General features: G+C 39.0%; 1 protein-coding gene across 1 annotated transcript in view; it reads left to right on the top strand.

Annotated features, from left to right (window-relative positions):
• USH2A (usherin) overlaps positions 1 to 19,691 on the top strand; it is a 461,429-nt gene that overhangs the window by 395,186 nt on the left and 46,552 nt on the right. The window contains exon 57 of the mRNA XM_087718552.1: positions 322 to 676. Coding sequence (XP_087574678.1) covers positions 322 to 676 — 355 coding nt within the window. The remainder of the gene's footprint in view (positions 1 to 321; positions 677 to 19,691) is intronic.

Raw genomic sequence — 19,691 nt, 5'->3', positions numbered from 1 at the left:
TCACCTAAATGACATTCATGAATAAAATACCAAAATAATTAATACATAATTCTTCTGGTAACATTTCAAACATTTTTCCATGTTACTCTTAAAAGGAGCTTGCAATGATCACTTATTTCTTTTCTTTTCTATGAAAAGGAGAATTCAGGAAAAGGTCAATGTTTTGGACATAAGGAGCACTTAGTCAATCTTGTAGATCAGCATTAACATTTATCAGAGAAACTATACTAGATTGTGGTAGTTTGGAAATGTGTACTTCAGGATCCCGTTATCATATTTGAACTTGCCAATAACCATCAAATCTTTTTGGTCTGTTTTCAGACGTCCTGTGGGGACTCAAGAGGAAAGGCTTGTGTTCATCTGGTCTGAAGGCACTTTAGAATTTATTGATGCTACAGATGCTCTTCTGCCATTTACTGAGTATGAATACCGTGTCAAGGCTCAGAATTCCAAAGGTTCTGTGAATAGTTCATGGTCTCCAACACAGACCCTAGAAGCTCCACCAACAGGCTTGAAAGCTCCCTCAGCACAAGCGATCAGCGCTCATTCTCTGTTCCTAAATTGGACCAGCCCAACTTCTCCTAATGGTGCTATTTCTCAGTATCACATTGTCTATCAAGAGAGACAGAATGACCCAACAATTAACACTCAGGATGTTACTGCACTAACAGTTTCAGTAAGTACTAGATTAATCAATCAATGTGTGACACAACGTTGGATTCAGTTTAAGCATTCAGAAATAGTATGTCAATTTTTGGTCCTCTCAGGATTTGTACATGTATTTCAAAAGACCTGTTTACTTAAACATATCTCAGCTGTTTAACTCTGTGAATTTCAGAAAATCATAGAATGTATATGTGAGGGGAAAAATATAACTCTGGTGTCAAAAGCAAGCTTCCTTTACCTCAAGCTGATGTAGGCATCAATTTAAAAAAGAGTTTCCTCCTACATATAAGAGATGAAAGAACAATTTAGTAAAGATTTTGTTTCCCTGGTGATTTGATGCTTTTCATAAGCTTAATCAGTCACTATTGCTTGAGTGCTAGAATACATTCCCCTATTAGTTGTGCACCAAATGTTTTGTACTACAGCTTTTGAAATGGTCCAGTGCAAGGTATGCAGTAGTCCTATCCTTATTGCCTTTCACATCTAACTTTTCCATTTTGAGAGGGAAGAGTTGACTCAGAATAAAAGGAGCAATATCTTTGAGCTGAACTTGATTCCCAGTGACTGTATAAAGGTAAAGGTTCCCCTCACACATTTGTGCTAGTCATTTCTGACTCTAGGGGGTGGTGCTCATCTCCCTTTCAAAGCCGAAGAGCCAGCACTGTCCGAAGACGTCTCTGTGATCATGTGGCTGGCATGACTAAACATTGAAGGCGCATGGAACGCTGTTACCTTCCCACTAAAGGTGGTTCCTATTTTTCTACTTGCATTTTTTTACATGCTTTCAAACTGCTAAATTGGCAGAAGCTGGGACAAGTAACGGGAGCTCACTCCATTACACAGCGCTAGGGATTTGAACCGCCAAACTGCCGACTTTTCTGATCTATGAGCTCAGTTTCTTAACCACTGAGCCACTATGTCCCTTAGTGACTGTATACATAGACGTATATTGGCAATAATGCGTGCATGGTTTGCCATTACTTTCATCAGTGATATTTTTAATCTCCCTACCTAGCCAATTGCTTGGCATTGTTCAAGTATGGTCCCTTTAACTGAAGTATGAGTAGTATAGATGATAATGGCTATCATATGGGTGGACAATCTTCCTGAGCCAATAGGCATATTTCTTAAAAAATGACCTGAAGAAGTGGGCTTGCCTTTTTAAAAAAACCTGTGATTATGATGGCATGTTCTGTCCAAAATCACCCATCTTTCAGAAGGCAAGTCAATAAGGCTGCTCTCCATTCACACAATATCCACCCTGTCCTTTTTCAGGATATTTCCTATCTTCCCAGTTCTTCTTTTTTTATTGCAACTTTGCAACTTTAATAAAATTTGTATGCCTCCCACTCCCTAGGGACTCTGGACGGCTCACAACAAAAGTAAAAACATAAAAATATTAAAAATATTAAAAATACAATTATTTAAAAAATAAGATATCATCCATTCAATCAAGTGGGGCTGGATATTAATCAACAGCCCCAGGCCTGCCGGAACAGCCAGGTCTTGGTCACTTTACGGAAGGCCGGGAGAGTGGTAAGGGTCTGGATCTCTGCAGGTAGCTCGTTCCACAAGGCCGGTGCAGCTACAGAGAAGGCCCTCCCTCAGAGAGCCACCAGCCGGCATTGTCCGGTCGACGGCACCCGGAGGAGGCCCAACCTGTGCGATCTTATTGGTCATTGGGAGGTGAATGGCAGGAGGCGGTCTCTCAGGTAGCCAGGTCCAATACCATGTAGGGTTTTAAAAGTAATGACTAGCACCTTGAAGCGGGTCTGAAGACCAATGGGGAGCCACTGCAGCTCACGGAGGATAGGTGTAACATGGGTGTATCTAGGTATACCCATTATCGCTCGCGCGGCTGCATTCTGGACCAACTGCAGTCTTCGAACTTCAGGGGCAGCCCCATGTAGAGTGCGTTCCAGTAATCCAGTCTTGAGGTGACGAGGGCGTGAGTGACTATTCGAAGTGCCTCCCGGTCCAGATAGGGCCGCAACTGGTGCACCAGGCGAACCTGGGCAGAGGCCCCCCTGGTCACAGCCGAAAAATGGTGTTCTAACGTCAGCTGTGGATCTAGGAGGACACCCAAATTGCGGGCCCTCTCCGAGGGGTATATAACTTCACCCCCCAGGCTAAGAGGTGGAATGTCTGGACCCTCTTTGGGAGGTAACATCAATAGCCACTCGGTCTTGTCTGGATTGAGTGCAAGCTTGTTCTCTCCCATCCAGACCCTGACAGCCTCCAGGCACTGGCACATCACTTCAACTGCTTCGCTGAGTTGGCACAGGGCGGACAGATACAATTGAGTATCATCCACATATTGATGATATTTAATCCCGTGCCGGCGTATGATCTCACCTAGAGGCTTCATGTAGATGTTAAATAGGAGGGGGGACAGGACCGAGCCCTGTGGCACCCCATATTTGAGGGACCTAGGGGTCGATCTCTGTCCCCCAACCAACACCGACTGCGACCTGTCCGAGAGGTAGGAGGAGAACCACTTTAAGACAGTGCCTCCCACTCCCACCTCGCATAACCGTCACAGAAGGATACCATGGTCAATGGTATCAAAGGCCGCTGAGAGGTCAAGAAGCACTAGGATAGAGGAATGTCCTCTATCCCTGGCCCACCAGAGATCATCGATCAGCGTGACCAAAGCAGTTTCGGTGCCGTAACCAGGCCTGAAACCCAACTGAAAGGGATCCAGATAATCTGTTTCATCCAAAGTCCGTAGGAGTTGAAAGGCCACCACCTTCTCGACAACCTTCCCCACGAAGGGGAGGTTGGAGACTGGGCGATAGTTGTACAAAATGGCTGGATCCAGGGAAGGTTTCTTAAGGAGGGGTTTCACCACCGCATCCTTTAGAGAATGCGGGAAGGATCCCTCCAGAAGAGAGGTGTTAACAATCCTCTGGAGCCAGCCACGTGTCACCTCCCTGCTAGTCGAGAGCAGCCAGGAGGGAGATGGGTCCAGTAAACAGGTGGAGGCACTCACCGCTCCCATGGCCTTCTCCACTTCCTCAGGAGCGACAAGTTGAAACTCGCTCCATAAAATCTGATCAGGACCTTCCCCCGGCGCCTCGGCTGGTACCATCCAAGTGGAGTCCAGGTCCGTCCAGATCCGAGCAATTTTATCCGACAGAAACTGAACAAATTCCTCAGCTCTACCCTGTAAGGGTTCGTCCGCATCCCTCCCTTTCAAGAGGGAGAGGGCTATCCTAAACAGGCTGGCTGGGTGAGATTCTGTGGATGCAATAAGAGCGGAAAAATGCACACATTTTGCTGCCCGTATCACCACTAGATAAGTCCTAATAAAGGCTCTTAATTGTTTTCGGTCGGATTCGGAGTTACTAGCCCTCCAGTGTCGCTCTAGGCATCTCTTTTGGCGCTTCATCTCCCGGAGTTCCTTGGTGAACCAAGGAGCCCTCCTGGATCCACTGCCGCGAAGAGGCCATAAAGGCTCAATCCGGTTTAGAGCGTCCGCCGCCGCTATATTCCAAGCAGCAACCAAGGACTCCGCCAGACTGTGGGCCAGAGAGTCAGGTATCTCACCAAGTGCCGTCTGAAATCCTATAGGGTCCATCAGGTCCCTGGGGCGGAACCACCTAATCAGTTCCCCCTCCCTACAGTGGGGGATTGGTTTCCGAAAGTCAAGCCTCAGTAGGAAGTGATCTGACCATGACAAGGGCAAGATCTTGATGCCCTTCAAATCTAGATCACATCTCCACTGCTCCGAGAGAAATACAAGGTCGAGCGTGTGCCCCGCTGAATGAGTCGGACCCTGAATTACTTGGGTCAAATCCATGACTGTCATGGAAGCCATGAACTCCTGCGCTCCATCAGAGCGTTCACCGAGCGACGGCAGGTTGAAATCCCCCAGCACTACAAGCCTGGAACTCAAATAGACATGCTATTAATTTCCTGTATTAACTCTCCATTTGTGTTTTATAAGAATTCCTACATGATCTGTGAGGGTCTCAGAAACATTTTTGATGCAAGAGGCTAACCTTGGCTTTGCAGTATGTGATTTTCCCATTTATATATCTTAATTGAGCAAAAGTGATAAGCCATTCAAAAGAAACTTAATTAAACATTGTCATTACCAATGGGCTATCCCAGGGAGAAGCATGTTTACTCATAGGTAAATGCCACTAAACATAAGTCTGGATTGGTGCCTTAAGCTTTTAATGTCTAGAATGAAGAGAGTCCTACCAAAATCAGATATTTTTCAACCCTTGAAATATAATTTTATCTATGCACATTTACAGTGCATGCTGGTTTAAGCATGATAGTAAAATTAACATTAGCTTGACATCAATGATTTATGTTTGGTAATTAGGGAGATTTGCCTCATAACTCTTCAGAATCAGAAATAAATCAACTACTACAGAAAGAAAGAGCTTTTACAAGATACTCATATACTGTAAGTTGCAAAGCTTAATAAATGCAGTAATCTGGAGCTGAATAGATATTATTACCTCAGAAGTGGAGTCTGTGACAATAATGTTTGGCAGATCTTACATTTTATGTGCCACATTGGTGAGGACAGAAAAGAACAGAATATTGATGGGCAGTAGGGAATAAAATAACAGAGAGGAGATTCTTGGGTAAGGAATTTGACTACTAGTAAGTGGAAGTGCTTAATGTAGCTGACTGCAGTTTTGATACTACAGAATTGTTGATACTACAAAATTGTATAAAAAGATACAGCAATTTTCAGAGCACGATAGTATACATATTAACTATTTTAATTAATAAAGGTTTTCAATGTATCTCAGATTTTACATTTTTTTGTTAGTCGCTGCTTGGTTTTCTAAAGTAATGTGTCTACTATATAGCATTTATTTTTCCTTTTATTAAATTTCATCCCAAATGCTAACTTTGTAAGAATGTATCTTCACTGCACTCTGAAATGTGTTTGAAGAAAACGTTAGAAATAATAATTAACCATAAATGTCTACTAGTGCAGTGGTCCCCAACCTGTGATCCCAAACCTATTCACAACTGAGTGGTGTGAGTGGCCAGCTGATGGGTGTGTTCAGCCCCACTCACACAAGCGGCATGGATACTCAGGGCTCCACTTGTGCAAGCAGTGTGGGCACTTCAAGCCTTACTTATGCAAGCATTTCTCACAAATGTTGCAGATGTTCAGGGCCTTACTCGTGTCAACATTGTGGGCACTCGTAGCCCTACTCACATGAGCAATAGGTGCTTCCATGCACATGCATGCAAACATGCCTGTCTCTCCCACAAAACTACCCCCTCTTTCTCCCTTCCTCCCTCTTTGTGCTGCCAACCCAAAAAGGTTGGGGAATTCTGTACTGGTGTACTGAATTTTAAACTGTTCTTGTGATACATTCTCCAGTCTTAATCTCTTATTTGAATTTATATTTTTAAAAGTATTGTAGTTATAGTGGTACCTTGATATGCAACTGCTTTGAAACTCATTGAATTTGGTACTCAACACATTTTGACATGAAAATTTTGTCCCAGTACTCATTGTTGCTTGTACTCAACACACACTTATCAGTGTCAGCTATCCTGCAACTTACTGCATTATTTGTTAAGGGAATAATTTGTTTTGTACGCATCATTTTTGATAATCAATTAACAAGTACCAAGGTATCATTGTATCTGTTTATTTAGTTAGAGATGATGTAGAGATGGCTCATTTATTTTTTACTGAATCAATAAATCATAGGATATTTTATTTGTTCACCAATTTCTTATGGATTCTTACTATCTGCATTATATTTTGCTTGATCCTTCAAGATTATCAAATATTACATTTAAATGGTGGGTCATGCTATAATGCTTTCAGTACTGTTAATATTTCTAATGCAAAGGGTGGGATTTGTCTGGAATATTTATCTTGCTTCTTCTTCCAATCTGTTTTTGTGTCATTTGGGAGGAGAATCCAAAACATAATTGACATCAGTTCTTGTTGCTGATGGGATGGAATATATCTGTTTTTGTAAATGTTTATTATTAATAGGTGATTATGTCTACCTCATTGCTCACTTGTGGATTTATCTTGTTTCCAGATGATAGACCTTAAAGTGTCAGCATATCTGACACTGATGATGTCTCCATCATCTGCAAATGCCTCCCTTCTCTTAATAGATTCCATGGCTGTACTTAACATTCCTTGGCAATTCACCAGTATACCAATGCAAAGTGACAGGATGAATGGATAGGGACTTCCAATGTTAAATAGCAGTACTGAGGACAAGGTATAGTGGTATAACTTTTAGGTTGCACAGTATAATGCATAAAAGTGCACTTTTATGCATTATGGGAAATATGCTAAAATATAAATAAAGAAAAAATATTCTAGATACAGATCACAATTTATTATTTGGGTTCAAAGATGAAGTAGATAGAAAGCTCAGGCCCTCAAACAAAAGTTATTTCTTAGCTTCCCACTGCATCTTAATTCAAAGCACTGATTTAAACACACTGGAGTCCATAATTTGTCTGTCTAATCATTCACTGAATTGTCTTCCATATCATGCCCACCAATCTTAACAAGAAAATATCAAAGATGATTTTATTGTGGATAATAATATGCATCAAAATGACTTTTAAAATAATTCAATAAAATGTCAAAATTCATTTCTTTAGAATAATTGGCACTGAAGAAACATCACTTTGGAGAACCTTAAAAGAAGAAAGATGTCAAAAATATTGGTCAGCTAGGTTTAAAATAACATTGCCACCTATTTCCTATAGGTTTCCATTGTTTTATAATTTTATGTCAATGTTCTTCTACAATTTCCCTGTTCAGAACAAGACATTTCTAAGGCATGTTTGTTTGATTTCAGTTATGTTAAAGCAATTTCTTATGGTACCGAGCATAGAATGGGGCACATTGGCTGCATTTCTTTATTGAAAACAAGAAGTGGAATTATTAGCCTGTATCTTATCTCCACAGGCCATTGTGCACAATAGGATACATATGTCCTTTCTCCTGTAGGTTTTGTCTCTCCTAGAGTTGAAAGGTAAATAATCTATCCTACATTTGTCAAGCTAAAGTTCATGGTCAGTGTTCAATAGCTTCTATCCCCTGAATGGAATAGAAATATATAAAAAAGGCAGTTCTAATACATATATAAATTCAGTGGCTAGGATCTTGACTCAAATCTTTTGCATTTTATTAGTGATAAAAATGAATTAAAGTATATAAAAATATCTTAGAAATATTATTAATCATATCAAAATGCTCAAAACATTCCTGAAATGCTTTGGGTATTTTGTCCAAGAATGCATTTCTAAAAAAGCTTTGATTGTCTTTTAAGTGAGTTTAGTGCTAATATGAGATTGCTACTGATACTTAATTATGTCCATATCAGCATTTTCATCCATATGCTATGAGAATTGATGGCTAACCTATGATTCCTGAATATTTTTGCAACTTGAGAACCCTCTCAAATTCTTCTAGTGAACTTCAAGCTGTGCCATTTTCAAGATTTTTGAAGAATTACATTTAAAAAGTGATTTAAACTGTAAAATAGGTTAGAAGAGTTTTTTTTTAAAAATCAAAGAATATGCCTCTCCATCAATCTTTCCCAAGAACAGAAAATTGTAGACCTTTCCATGTATATAATTCCATTTCACTCATTTTATTCACTGCCCGTGGTTCTTGCCAAAAGTGAACGATAGGTATGAGAAGGTTTCCTATAAAAGTTATTGCTGATTATATCTTTTTGTAATCTTTCAAAAATTCCAGACTTACTTTCATTTTACTTGAAATCAATTTAAATTAAGCACTAATTACTTGAAACATATTTGAAAAATGTTGCATGTTTGTTCAATTCTACAAAAGCTAAATAAAATCATATTTCATAGTTATATTATTGTTCTATAGAACTTTCTATAAATTGCTGACAAACCTTTAGTGGTACAGATATAATAGCTACTGACCACTAGGAGGTCTCTATATGGTGACACATAAGTTTCAAATAATCTTTATTAACATCATGTACTAAATTTGCTAATATTTTATTGATATGAAGTATACTATCCTTTAGTCTCAAATTTAAAAATTCTTTAAACAATTCCAAGATAGCCCACAAAAGTAGGCAGTAGGCAGAATGAACCATTCATTGATCAAAGAAGGTTATGTGTCGTTTGATTTGTAAAATTTTAATTTGATTACTCTTGAAGTTTTCTATATGAAAAAGATGAAAACGTTTTCAAATTAACTTCTCAAACAGTGCACTAAAGCTCTGACAATGCACTTTGCAGACAGACAGACAGACAGACAGACAGATATATAAAGTAATTTAAGTCCAGTTTAATTATCAGATATTTTTCTAGATATTTGTTAACACAAACTAAGAGACAATAAGAAAGGTTACAGAAAAAGAAAAAGAAAAAAGTGCAAGAAAAGAAAAAAGTTAGAGAAAAATAGAAAACAGGAAAAAAAAAGGAAACTATATTTTTGTATTATATAAAAACAAACAAAACCAATGAAAAACCCCCAAGTAAGATCTCATGGGTCTTCTTACTTTCTATTGTGTAAAATAGAAAATTGTAACCCATTTTAAAAATTCAAAAGTATAAAAAGTAGATATATTATACCAATAAATGTTCTTATGATGAATTTGCAAGACTTAAACGTATAGAACAAGCCACGGGAGTAGTTTTTCTCTTCCTTCCCACCCTTCATTTAATAAATTAAATTTTGTTCCTGTTGTAGCACACGAATTTGGGGCAAAATGATAGAATCTGTATTATGCAAACCTTTGGTTATAAGAAAAATTGATTACACTCAATTCTTATGTGTTTTGCTTTCAACAATATTAATTTATGTATTCAATTTTTATAGCTGCTCAGCTAAATCAAGTTTCTGATGTGTTATACAGAATTCTATATTATGCACATATTATGCAAAATAGTAACATTAATGTCAATTTTATTTAATTATTAATTAGCATTAAAATTAATATAGAGCATCAGGGTGACATAGTGGTGAAAATGCTTGCCTCCCACTTGAAGGGTTGAGTGTTCAATCCTAGATAGCGACAGATGTTTCTTTCCTAGGGCACAAAGAGAAAAATGTCTGCTGTGAATTCCATGTAGGCATCAGGAAGGGCATCCAGCCAGTAAACACTGAGCTCTATTCAGTTGCCCCAATTCCACTCTGGTAAAAGGGATTACATGGTCGTAAAAAGGTAGTAGAGGCATTAATATAGTGTATAATCCGGTATTATTATGAAATACAATGAATTTTAGAGAATAGAGTTTTGTATAAGTATCACTGTGTAGAAGAGATACTGTAATTAGGGATATAGCCTACACAACAGGTTATTCAACCAGTCTTCTCCTTGGTGAACCAAAAACTCTTTTAGATGTCATCAGTTTTATGGCATATTCATATAACTGGTATAACAGATCCTCTCTCAGAAGAATTGAATAAAGTGTCTGTGACAATAAAGTGTCTGTGGAAAAATTCATCTATGTAGAGTTCCAATTCACTGTCATTTAGACGGTTTCACCAAGAAGTGCCTTGCAGCAGGGGTGGGATTGAAAATTTTTAGCAACCGGTTCTCTCCCCGGTTGTTGGGTGGGCGTAGCCTAGAAGGCTTCCTGTACCATGGCAGCGGGAGAGCATTTTCCCCCTCCCCAGGCTCCAGAGGCTTTCTTGACCCTCCTGGAGGGCAAAAATGGCCTTCCCTGGGCTCTGGAGGTTCTCCAGAGGCCGGAAACAGGCCCGTTTTTGGACTTCCAATACTTCCAGTAGGCCCGTTTTTATCCTCCCAGAGCCTCTGCACCAGTGGTGGGATTCAGCTAGTTTGCACGTATTCAGGAGAACGGGTTGGTAACTTTCTAAGTAGTTCAGAGAACTGATTGTTGGAAGAAATCTCCTTTTGTTTTTTTCCACTTTACAGGGCTAATCCTGTAAGGAAGGGAGGAAGGAAACATTCTAGTGTTGTTTCTAGCCTAATTTTTATTGACGTGCTTACAGAAACTGCCTCTCTGGTTAACCCTTACTACATTGTAACAGCTAAGGCGAAGCGCCCATCGACCTGAGTGACCTTGAGTTGGCCACGCCCACCCAGTCACATGACCACCATGCCCCACCTACCCAGATAGTCATTAGGGCAGAGAACCGTTGTTAAATTATTTGAATCCCACCACTGCTCTGCACAGTACCTGCACTTACCTGGCATGATGAACCACATTACAATTAACATCCGGTTCGCCCAAACCAGCTAAATCCCACCCCTGCCTTGCAGAGAGATTCCCCATTTTTCTCTATTTGTTGAGTTGGTATAAGCTCTCTTTTCCTCCCTTGCTTTATGCAATATATTTTCATTCATTTCTCTTACTTCATTAGTTCATACATATCCCTCTATATTTCTCTTGCACATTCATCACATATAATGAAATGCTCTTTCTGCAGCAATAAATAGATAGTTTGGGTAGTAAAGTGAACACAGTGTGACCTTTGGCATATTTATTTAAAGTAAACCCTCTTGTACTCAATGATGCTTACTTTTCAGTAAATATATATAGAAAGCATAGATGTAATATAGCATCTGACATATTGTGATGTAGGGGTTGGACTATAAGACCCCCAAGGTCCCTTCCAACTCTATTATTCTGTATAATGAATTTATTATCATCTTTATTAACTTATAAAATCCTTATGGCAGTTTAAATGATGATTGATACATGTATCTATGTTATCACCAATGAGTTACTAAAAATAGGAAACTGGACTGTGCATATTGTGCAATAGCCTATTTTACAACAAAGTTATGGAAATGTTTTTGAACACAAATTAATATTCTGCTTCAGAACTCTATAGCACTAATTTAGGCCATGTGTCACTTAGCAAACACCAAAAGCTGCAAGTGGCAGTAAGGGGACAGATGTTAATTGAATTGCTGTGCTGTTATCAGAGAAAATAGCTACCAGCAGAAACAAGATGGCTGCCCCAGACATGCCCTCTTCAAGTTAGAATATTGTATCCTTCGCTCTGCAAGGGCTTGTGGGTTGTGAGGAAATCATACACAGATGACTAATATTTTTATGGTTCACAGCCAAGCAAAGTGAAATTCAGCAGCTGTTCAGGACAAGTGACCACTCTAACGGCTGCAATATAACTAGCTAAATAGAGAGGGAATTGCAAGAGAGCAAGAGGTTAGCGGTGATTATCGGCAGGTGAGTGCTTTATTGAAGTTGAAAGACCATTAACATTGATGGAGTAATTATTTCAACTTGAAAGTAATTACCTTGATGGGTGATAACTTCTCCAGTGTTCCCAGACTGGATTGGGCCAAACAACTGTGAACTCCTGAAGCCTAGAATAATATTACAACAATACTGCAAGGTTTAAATGGATAAAATTTCTATTTAATTTATTTTATTTTATTTTAACTTGACTAATGGTAGGGAGAACAAATTCTTATATAGATAGGCATTTATTTTCTTGATCCTATGAAATGCTCCCTTCCTACACATGCTTCCCAGATTATTCATATTATTTGAATTCAATTTTAAGATACAAAGTTATCAAAAAGAATTCTTTTTGACTATTGTTACATTACATCTTTCAAAAGAAATAAAAGATTCAGGATATAAGATTCTATTGTTACTTGGTAATGGTATATATTGCAGATAGTAAGTGTTCCTTGACCACAAACTATTTCTGGGTTCTTAGGTTGAGGTAGTGGCCAAAAATATATTTGCACACTTATCCCTTTTGTATCAGTTGCCACTATTTCTAAATTAGTGGTCTTGGCAATAATTCCTCATTCTTTAGTTGCAGAAAAAATATTTCTCTGCTGTGACCAGTGGTGGGGCTGCAAATTTTTTAACAACTGGTTCTCTGCCCTAATGACTGGCTGGATGGGTATGGCCAACTTGGTGTCACTTATGATGAGGGGTGCTTCACCTCACCCGCCTCTCTCATGACCAGGGGATGGTGCAACAGTCTTAAAAGCGAAAAACGGTCATGTCACTTTTTTGAGTGCCATTGCAATTTTGAATGGTCACTAAATGAACTATTGTTAAATCAAGGATTACCTGTACAAAAATACAAAAAGCTTCTTTGCTTGCAAAAAGGTGCCCTAAATACCAGTCATTAGATTATAAATGGGGGAAATACACACTGGAGATCAATGAGTCACAGTTGTCAAGGAAACCTAAACCATTCTGTCTGAATACCTTCCTTTTCCTCAGCAATACCTGCGACCCGGAGTTACAAATCAGGCAGGTTGCCAGAGCACATTGAGGAATTAAAATAGTTAAAACACAAGGATAACTATCAGCAGTCAAGTTATTGTTGCTCATAAAGTGAAACCTTTTAGCAGGTCATTTAAGCTCTGTGAAACCTTTTAGCAGGTCATTTAAGCTCTCCAGAAAGTGGATGGGCATATTTGGGCTAAAAAATGTGGAGCTGATGAGACAAATTAACAAATGAACATCTTGAGTGAAGGCTAATCCCATTCTGCCTATGTTCAGACCTTGCTGAAGGGAATTTTTGCCTATGAATATAGCTATCTATCTCTTTATCTCTTAAGTGCTGACATCTTCTGTGGGCTATTAAGGAAGGTAGGGGCTGCTTTCTCCCTCTAAGAAAACATGTTTCTCTATTTCTCATCCAGGGAAATACATTTTTCCTTTTTAATATTTCTAAAGATATTTCATGCTTCTAGGAGAGGGGTGGGTGCTTTCTACAATTGGTGCCGTGTTACTATGCCATATTATAGTAAGAGCAAACTATAACAAATTGGAAGGAGGATCCACTTATTATCAGTGAGCAAACATGTAGCTTGGTCACTCTGAAGCAATGCAAGAGACTCCTGTCCCAAAGGTGCTTTTTCAAGAAGCAACTTGACTTTCTGGAAACCAAGAAAAAAGCACCTCTGGGACAACCATGACCTGGATGACCGAAGAATCCCCATAGAAAAGGAAACTCCTGTGCTCAATGAACTGACAAAGTACCCAGGAGAAGCAATCATTTCAGTGGTGGGATTCAGCCAGTTCGCACCACTTCGGGAGAACCAGTTGGTAACTTTCTAAGCAGTTTGGTGAACTGGTTGTTGGAAGAAATCATTAGGGCAAAGAAGCGGTTGTTAAATTATTTGAATCCCACCACTGAATCATTTGCACCACTTAAAGATACCAGCTGGTCTCACTCACCTAACAAGATATCCTAAGGTAATAATCCAGATTTAAGGAAAAATCACATGCCTTCAGAAAGGCAGTAAAAAAATCAGACAGAATGCCAAGCTTGCATCCTTCTCTCAGCCATTTCTTCTATGACTATGCCAACCCTTCTGTAGATAGCTGTTCAAGCCCCAGGAATAAAAGTACCACACAAAAAAAACTGGGTGTGGAGGGGAAACTCCAGAGAAGTTCAGCTACAGACAGTAAGTTTGGGCTACTACCAAGCACCATTAAGGCTGTTAGAGGCAGTTTCTGAAAACACTTAAAGCAGCAGGGGCAGCAAGGAAGATTAGGCTAGAAATACAGGCACACTGGAATCTTTCCTTCCTGTGTTACCTGCAGGATTAGTGGGGAAAGATTTCTTCCAGCAACTGGTTCTCTGAACTGGTGTGTACCAGCAGGAGACCACCACTGGATGTGACTCCTTTAACATTTCAAAGTCTCTTAGCAAGTAAAGCAAATGCTGATGCCACTATTGCAATATACACTACCTGCAGCCATCTTTCAGGAATACCTTAAAATTTTACCTGGACCAAATGGAGGAGCTGAGCTATTTTTTAGTGTATAATGCAAAGCAGAGATGGGTTTCTGACGGTTGAACCAGTTGTGGCGGTGGCGTGAGGCTTCGCACATCTATAGCAATAGCAATAGCAGTTAAGACTTATATACCACTTCATAGGGCTTTCAGCCCTCTCTAAGCGGTTTACAGAGTCAGCATATTGCCCCCACAGTCTGGGTCCTCATTTCACCTACCTCGGAAGGATGGAAGGCTGAGTTAACCTTGAGCCAGTGAGATTAGAACCGCTGAACTGCAGATAACAGTCAGCTGTAGTGGCCTTCAGTACTGCACCCTAACCACTGCGCCACCTCGGCTCATGCTGCTAGGACCCTTCTGTGCATGTGTGTACGAGAAAACTAGTAGTAAAATAAATTTAAACCCACCACTGATACAGAGGAATATTATTCCTGTGTTGCAAAACATTTCAGTTGTTTTCCTGGCACAGGGTAAAATGTAGGTTTTAATCCTGAGAATCCTAAACTTGGGACTGAATGAAGAATCATCTATCTCAATATAAGCCAGTTTGGTTACCAGGAATTATGTCCTCATTTTGCAGGGTGCAGGAGTAGGTTGCTCCCAAACCTTTGGAAGGCACTGCCTCAAGATTGCTCTGCTATGCCCATTTTTACCAAAAAGCAAGACCTCCATTTTAAAACCAGATGAATAAGTTAATAGCGATATTGGGTGTTGTTATTACATTCTATGATTGGTTTTCTTTTATTGCAAAACATGCTTTTATTTACAATACTTATATTTTACTTAAAATATTTTGAACTTGCCCAAGTTTTAGGGGACAGGTTACCATTTCTTCTTTTTATTCAAACATTTATCCATCACCATACCTCAAAAGATTCAGCACTGTTTACAATATCATCAAAGTAAAAGTAAAACTAGCAACCATAAACAAACAACCCAAAAAAATAGAAGCATCATTCACAAAATATTGCAAAGGCAGCCCAGATTCAGCGTAGATATTCATTGGAATACTGTTCTTCTTACATTGTAAAATTAAAAAAATAAAAATAAGGTAAAAATATTGTTAAGATTTTTAAAACCTTACAAAAAGTAATTAGAGCAACAACTAATACAGATCAGTAAATAATGCAGCACGTGAAGTTGTTACTCTAATGCTTCTGAATATAAGCCCTCCCTATTAGCAACTAGGCTACTGTGTCCTGAACCAACTGCAACTTTCAAGTCATTTTCAGAGGCAGCCTCATGTGAAGCTCATTGCAGTAAGCCTAAGCATGTAAGCATGAAGTGATAAGGACATGAATCACTGTCACTGTCCCTCGTTGGGACTGCCCTGTTGCAACAATTGCCCTCTAGATAAAATGGTGGCAACATCTTCATTAGAATCTTCTATACTTCTCATGGTGTTTTAAATCTAGCTCTTCCTGGGCACATTTGGATGAATACCACATTGGCACAGTAAGACATGGAGCACGAATTCTGGGTCAAAATCATTCAGACTGGAAAATCACACCCTTATTGACCACTTCCACTCTTTATATTGTTATTATTGTGTCAGTGGCCTTATTCTACATAGCACCCTCTGTTTCCTCTGCTTCCCGGCTGTGGAGAGCAATCCCCCCCTCCCAAAGCAAATGAAACCTTGCGTGGATCTCTTCCTGTCTAGCTATTTGTTATGGGCATCATCTTCTATTTGGCAATTGTCACAGCTGTTTGAAAATGGCTGTCTAAATCAGGTGGATTGTATAAAAGTTAGTCATGGCAATTAAAATAATCTCACTGAACATCAGCCAGGTGCCTTGTGTTTCTAAAAAGTCACATTACATTATATATTTAAAAGCCTAAAAGGTGGTTTTTGACAGGAACCACGTAATGAATTTTCCTGTATATTGTTCCTATTCAGTAATTACAGCTTGCAAGGTTTATTTTTTTGCTACAACAATTACTAAAGTCATGGCTGATAACTTTGCCCACAAGTGTGTTTTTCCTTCACACACACCCCTCCTCCTCCTTTCTCTCTCTCTCTCTGTGAGTGTGTGTGTAAGGATAGTTATTGATCTCTTGCTGAGCTGAGATTTCAGTTTTATGCCAGATAGCTTGATTAATGGGTTGGTTTCTGTAAGTGGACTGAATGGGGATAGGAAACCCGTGCAGCCCATACTGCCAGCCCTAAATCCGTCAAGACACATATCTCATTATGAAATAGTTATCAAGTATACATGAAAAATTAATTGGGCTCAGTTTGATTCTGAAAAGACTCAGCCTTCTACTTGGCGATCCCCCCAATCTTTCCAGATGTTGAGCACTAGCCCCTTGAGGAAGAGTGAAGGGAGATGTATTAATACGTTGTATTGATTAGATCAAGACCCCTGACAGTTATTTGCAGAGATACCATCTGGCGGCTGTTCGAATTCCTTCACCAAAAACAGGACGTGACATGTTATTAATCTCAACTCTCTAAGTATAGACAGTTGCCTTTTCTGCTAAACCGCATTTTACCATTCCGTAGGAGATGAATGCAGACCTGAAGGGTGCTGAAATTAAGGTTATTACACAAATTGAGCCATATGGTCCAAATATTTCAGCAAGAAAATTGCCAGGCAATAAAAATTGCTCCTGCCTTCCTAATGGTGTAAATTACAGTTTAACCATGGCTCTAATGATGTCCTTCTGCCGCGCTTAACTACTGTTACATGAAGGACATTGTTTTAAAAATATAAAAAACAAGTAAATGCCAGCAGCGTGTTTTACAATCTGTTAGTGTGTCATTAAGAACACTGTCAGAATTACATAAACATAATGGTAGGCAACCTAGCATACAAAAGCACATGTATGGGATTGGAGCATCTTGAAAAACTCCATAGTGTCAAGAGCTCTTTCAAATTTTGGATCAGTTCCAATCCATAGTTATTGTTGCTTACCATGTTACTCAATGATTTTTTTTAAAAAAAAGCAAAAGCAAAAGCATTCATTATGCAAATTTACATGGAAGCAATAGTCAAAGGTCTGTATAGAAAAGGTCACCATGTGTATTCTAGATTTTGCCTCTACTTTTCCTTGTTTATAATTCTACATTAGTTCATCTGTAGGATCTTAGTAGCTGTAGAGAGGTTCCATTTAGAATGATCTAGGAAAGGGGAGGGGAGAGAAGAGAGGAGGGGGAGAGGAGGGGAGGGAAGGAAAGGAAAGGAAAGATTCTAAGTGTCCATTTCAAGGATTACTGTGGATTGTATCCAATATGCAACATTTTGTAAATCATAATTGATCTAGAAGATTCCAAAGGAAGGTTCATTTAGAAAACAATATTGCCAGAAGAGGTGCTTAGTTTTTATTTCAAATTTTTTTATCCCACCATTCTTAGTTTTTATAAATAACTCAAGGCAGGGAACATACACAATATTCCTTCCTCATCTTATTTTCCCTACAACAACAACCTTGTGAGGTTGGTTGAGCTAAGAGAAAGGGACTGGCCAAAATTCACCCAAGTGGCTTTCATGCCTAAAGCGGGACAAGAACTCACAGTCTCTAGGTTTCTCGGCTAGACCTTAACCACTACCCCAAACTGGCTCTTTTTGTTTTCCATTATTATCTTTGTCTGCATAGTGGTAAACAAATAAAATTATTCCTTTTCTAAACATTCGGAGAAAAGTCAAAACAAGAGCACTGTTAATGCAAAGTTGTTTTTTTTTAATCAAGCAGAAGAAAAGATTCTTTTCCAGCGGCATTAATAATCCATCTGGAATTTACCTATAGGAAGTTATAATTTATAACTTAAATCCTAAATGTGATCAGAAGGTATTATCAATATTTTGTATCATAAAATGCATGAGGTAAATTATATTTTGTTACTTCTACTAAACAGAATTATTTTAACCAGACATGAATAGAATTGTCCTCCAATAAGAGTTAATCATGAATTTAAGGAATGGCACAGTAATCTGTTATTTCAAATGGGACAAACTTTATAGAAGAGGGCACATTAGTAAATAGGACAGCAGATATGCCAGATTAGTTTTACTCATCCTAATGAGAAGCAAGGTTATGTAGTAGTCGCAGGACTAGACTAGGACAGAGAAAATCCATGTTCTAGTCCACCCTCACAATTAAAACTTAAGTGAGTAATTTTAAACCAGTAATTTTCTCCCAGACAACCTCACAAGATTGTTAGAAATGGGGGGGGGGGGAGTGGAGGAAACATTACTGCAATTCAGAAAGGAAATGTAAGCTATACATCTAATTAATAAATAAATACATTGGCTCCTACTTCATCATATAGGAAGAAATGCTTATTTCTATTGCAACATCGCAATTTAAATGTTCCTGTCCCTCTTTCTTTTGCTATGTTGTTTTGCTAGAAAATGAATACATGAAAAACTAATTAGTCGATTAGCAAAACTTCACAAATCAACTCAGATATCTTTAGAGGGATGAAAACCAAAACATGAATAGCATTGAGCTTTATTTCACATGAGACCAGTTATCTTCACTGACAAGAAAAGCTGCTTTGCTGCTTCAAAGTGTTTTCAGTGCCTTGCAGTTGTGGCTTTCCTAGGATGGGAAAGGAGAGGATTTAGTGGGAATTTGATGGCCCTGATATCTGTATTTAACAGGCGTTAATGGCAAAGTCTCAATATTGTCAGGCTTGCCAAGAAAATTGGCTTCTGTGCAGTGGTGGGATACAATTGATTTAACAACTGGTTTGATGAGCACGTGCATGTGCACTTTGCACACACATGCACCTAAGACGTGCTTTGCACGCATGTGCAGCATTCAAAAACCACCCATTTTAACCTTAAAAACTTACCTTCTATGTCAGCGCCAGTGAGTAAAACAGCTGACACACAGCAATCCACTGAGTCACATGAATCAGTTGAGCTAAAAAACAGGGAAATATAGGAGAGGAAAGGGCAGGGGCAGGTGGGCAGATCCAACTGCTCACCGGAACTACCTGTTCACCTGAACAGGTCCAAACCGGCTGAATCCCACCCCTGCTTCTATGACAGTCCTTTCAAGCTCAGAAATATTCTTAAGTAAATTCCTTTTGAAATGCAAACGGTTTCCCTGTATTCTCTCCATATTCTCTCTATCTCTAGAGATGTCTTGTCTTGTTTTGTTTTTGTGATGTCTCAAGATGAGATCCATGTTTTGAAGTGCATGGTTAATGTGAATTAGTAAGGGCAAAATCCCATTGCTTTTTCCTGAGTGAAGTGTGTTGGTGGGGCATTTTTAAAGCAGCGTGTAAAAGATGTCTTTGGAGGAAATGGTTTTCAAATGGAATTGTGCACATTCAGAATTTCAAAGAAAAGCAAAACAT

The sequence above is a fragment of the Thamnophis sirtalis genome, unplaced genomic scaffold, assembly GCF_051295495.1.
Source record: "Thamnophis sirtalis isolate CommonGarterSnake01/CBP01778 unplaced genomic scaffold, rThaSir2_p1.2 scaffold_6, whole genome shotgun sequence".
NCBI classification, from domain to species: domain Eukaryota; kingdom Metazoa; phylum Chordata; class Lepidosauria; order Squamata; family Natricidae; genus Thamnophis; species Thamnophis sirtalis.
This window is presented reverse-complemented; position numbering and strand designations above follow the sequence as displayed.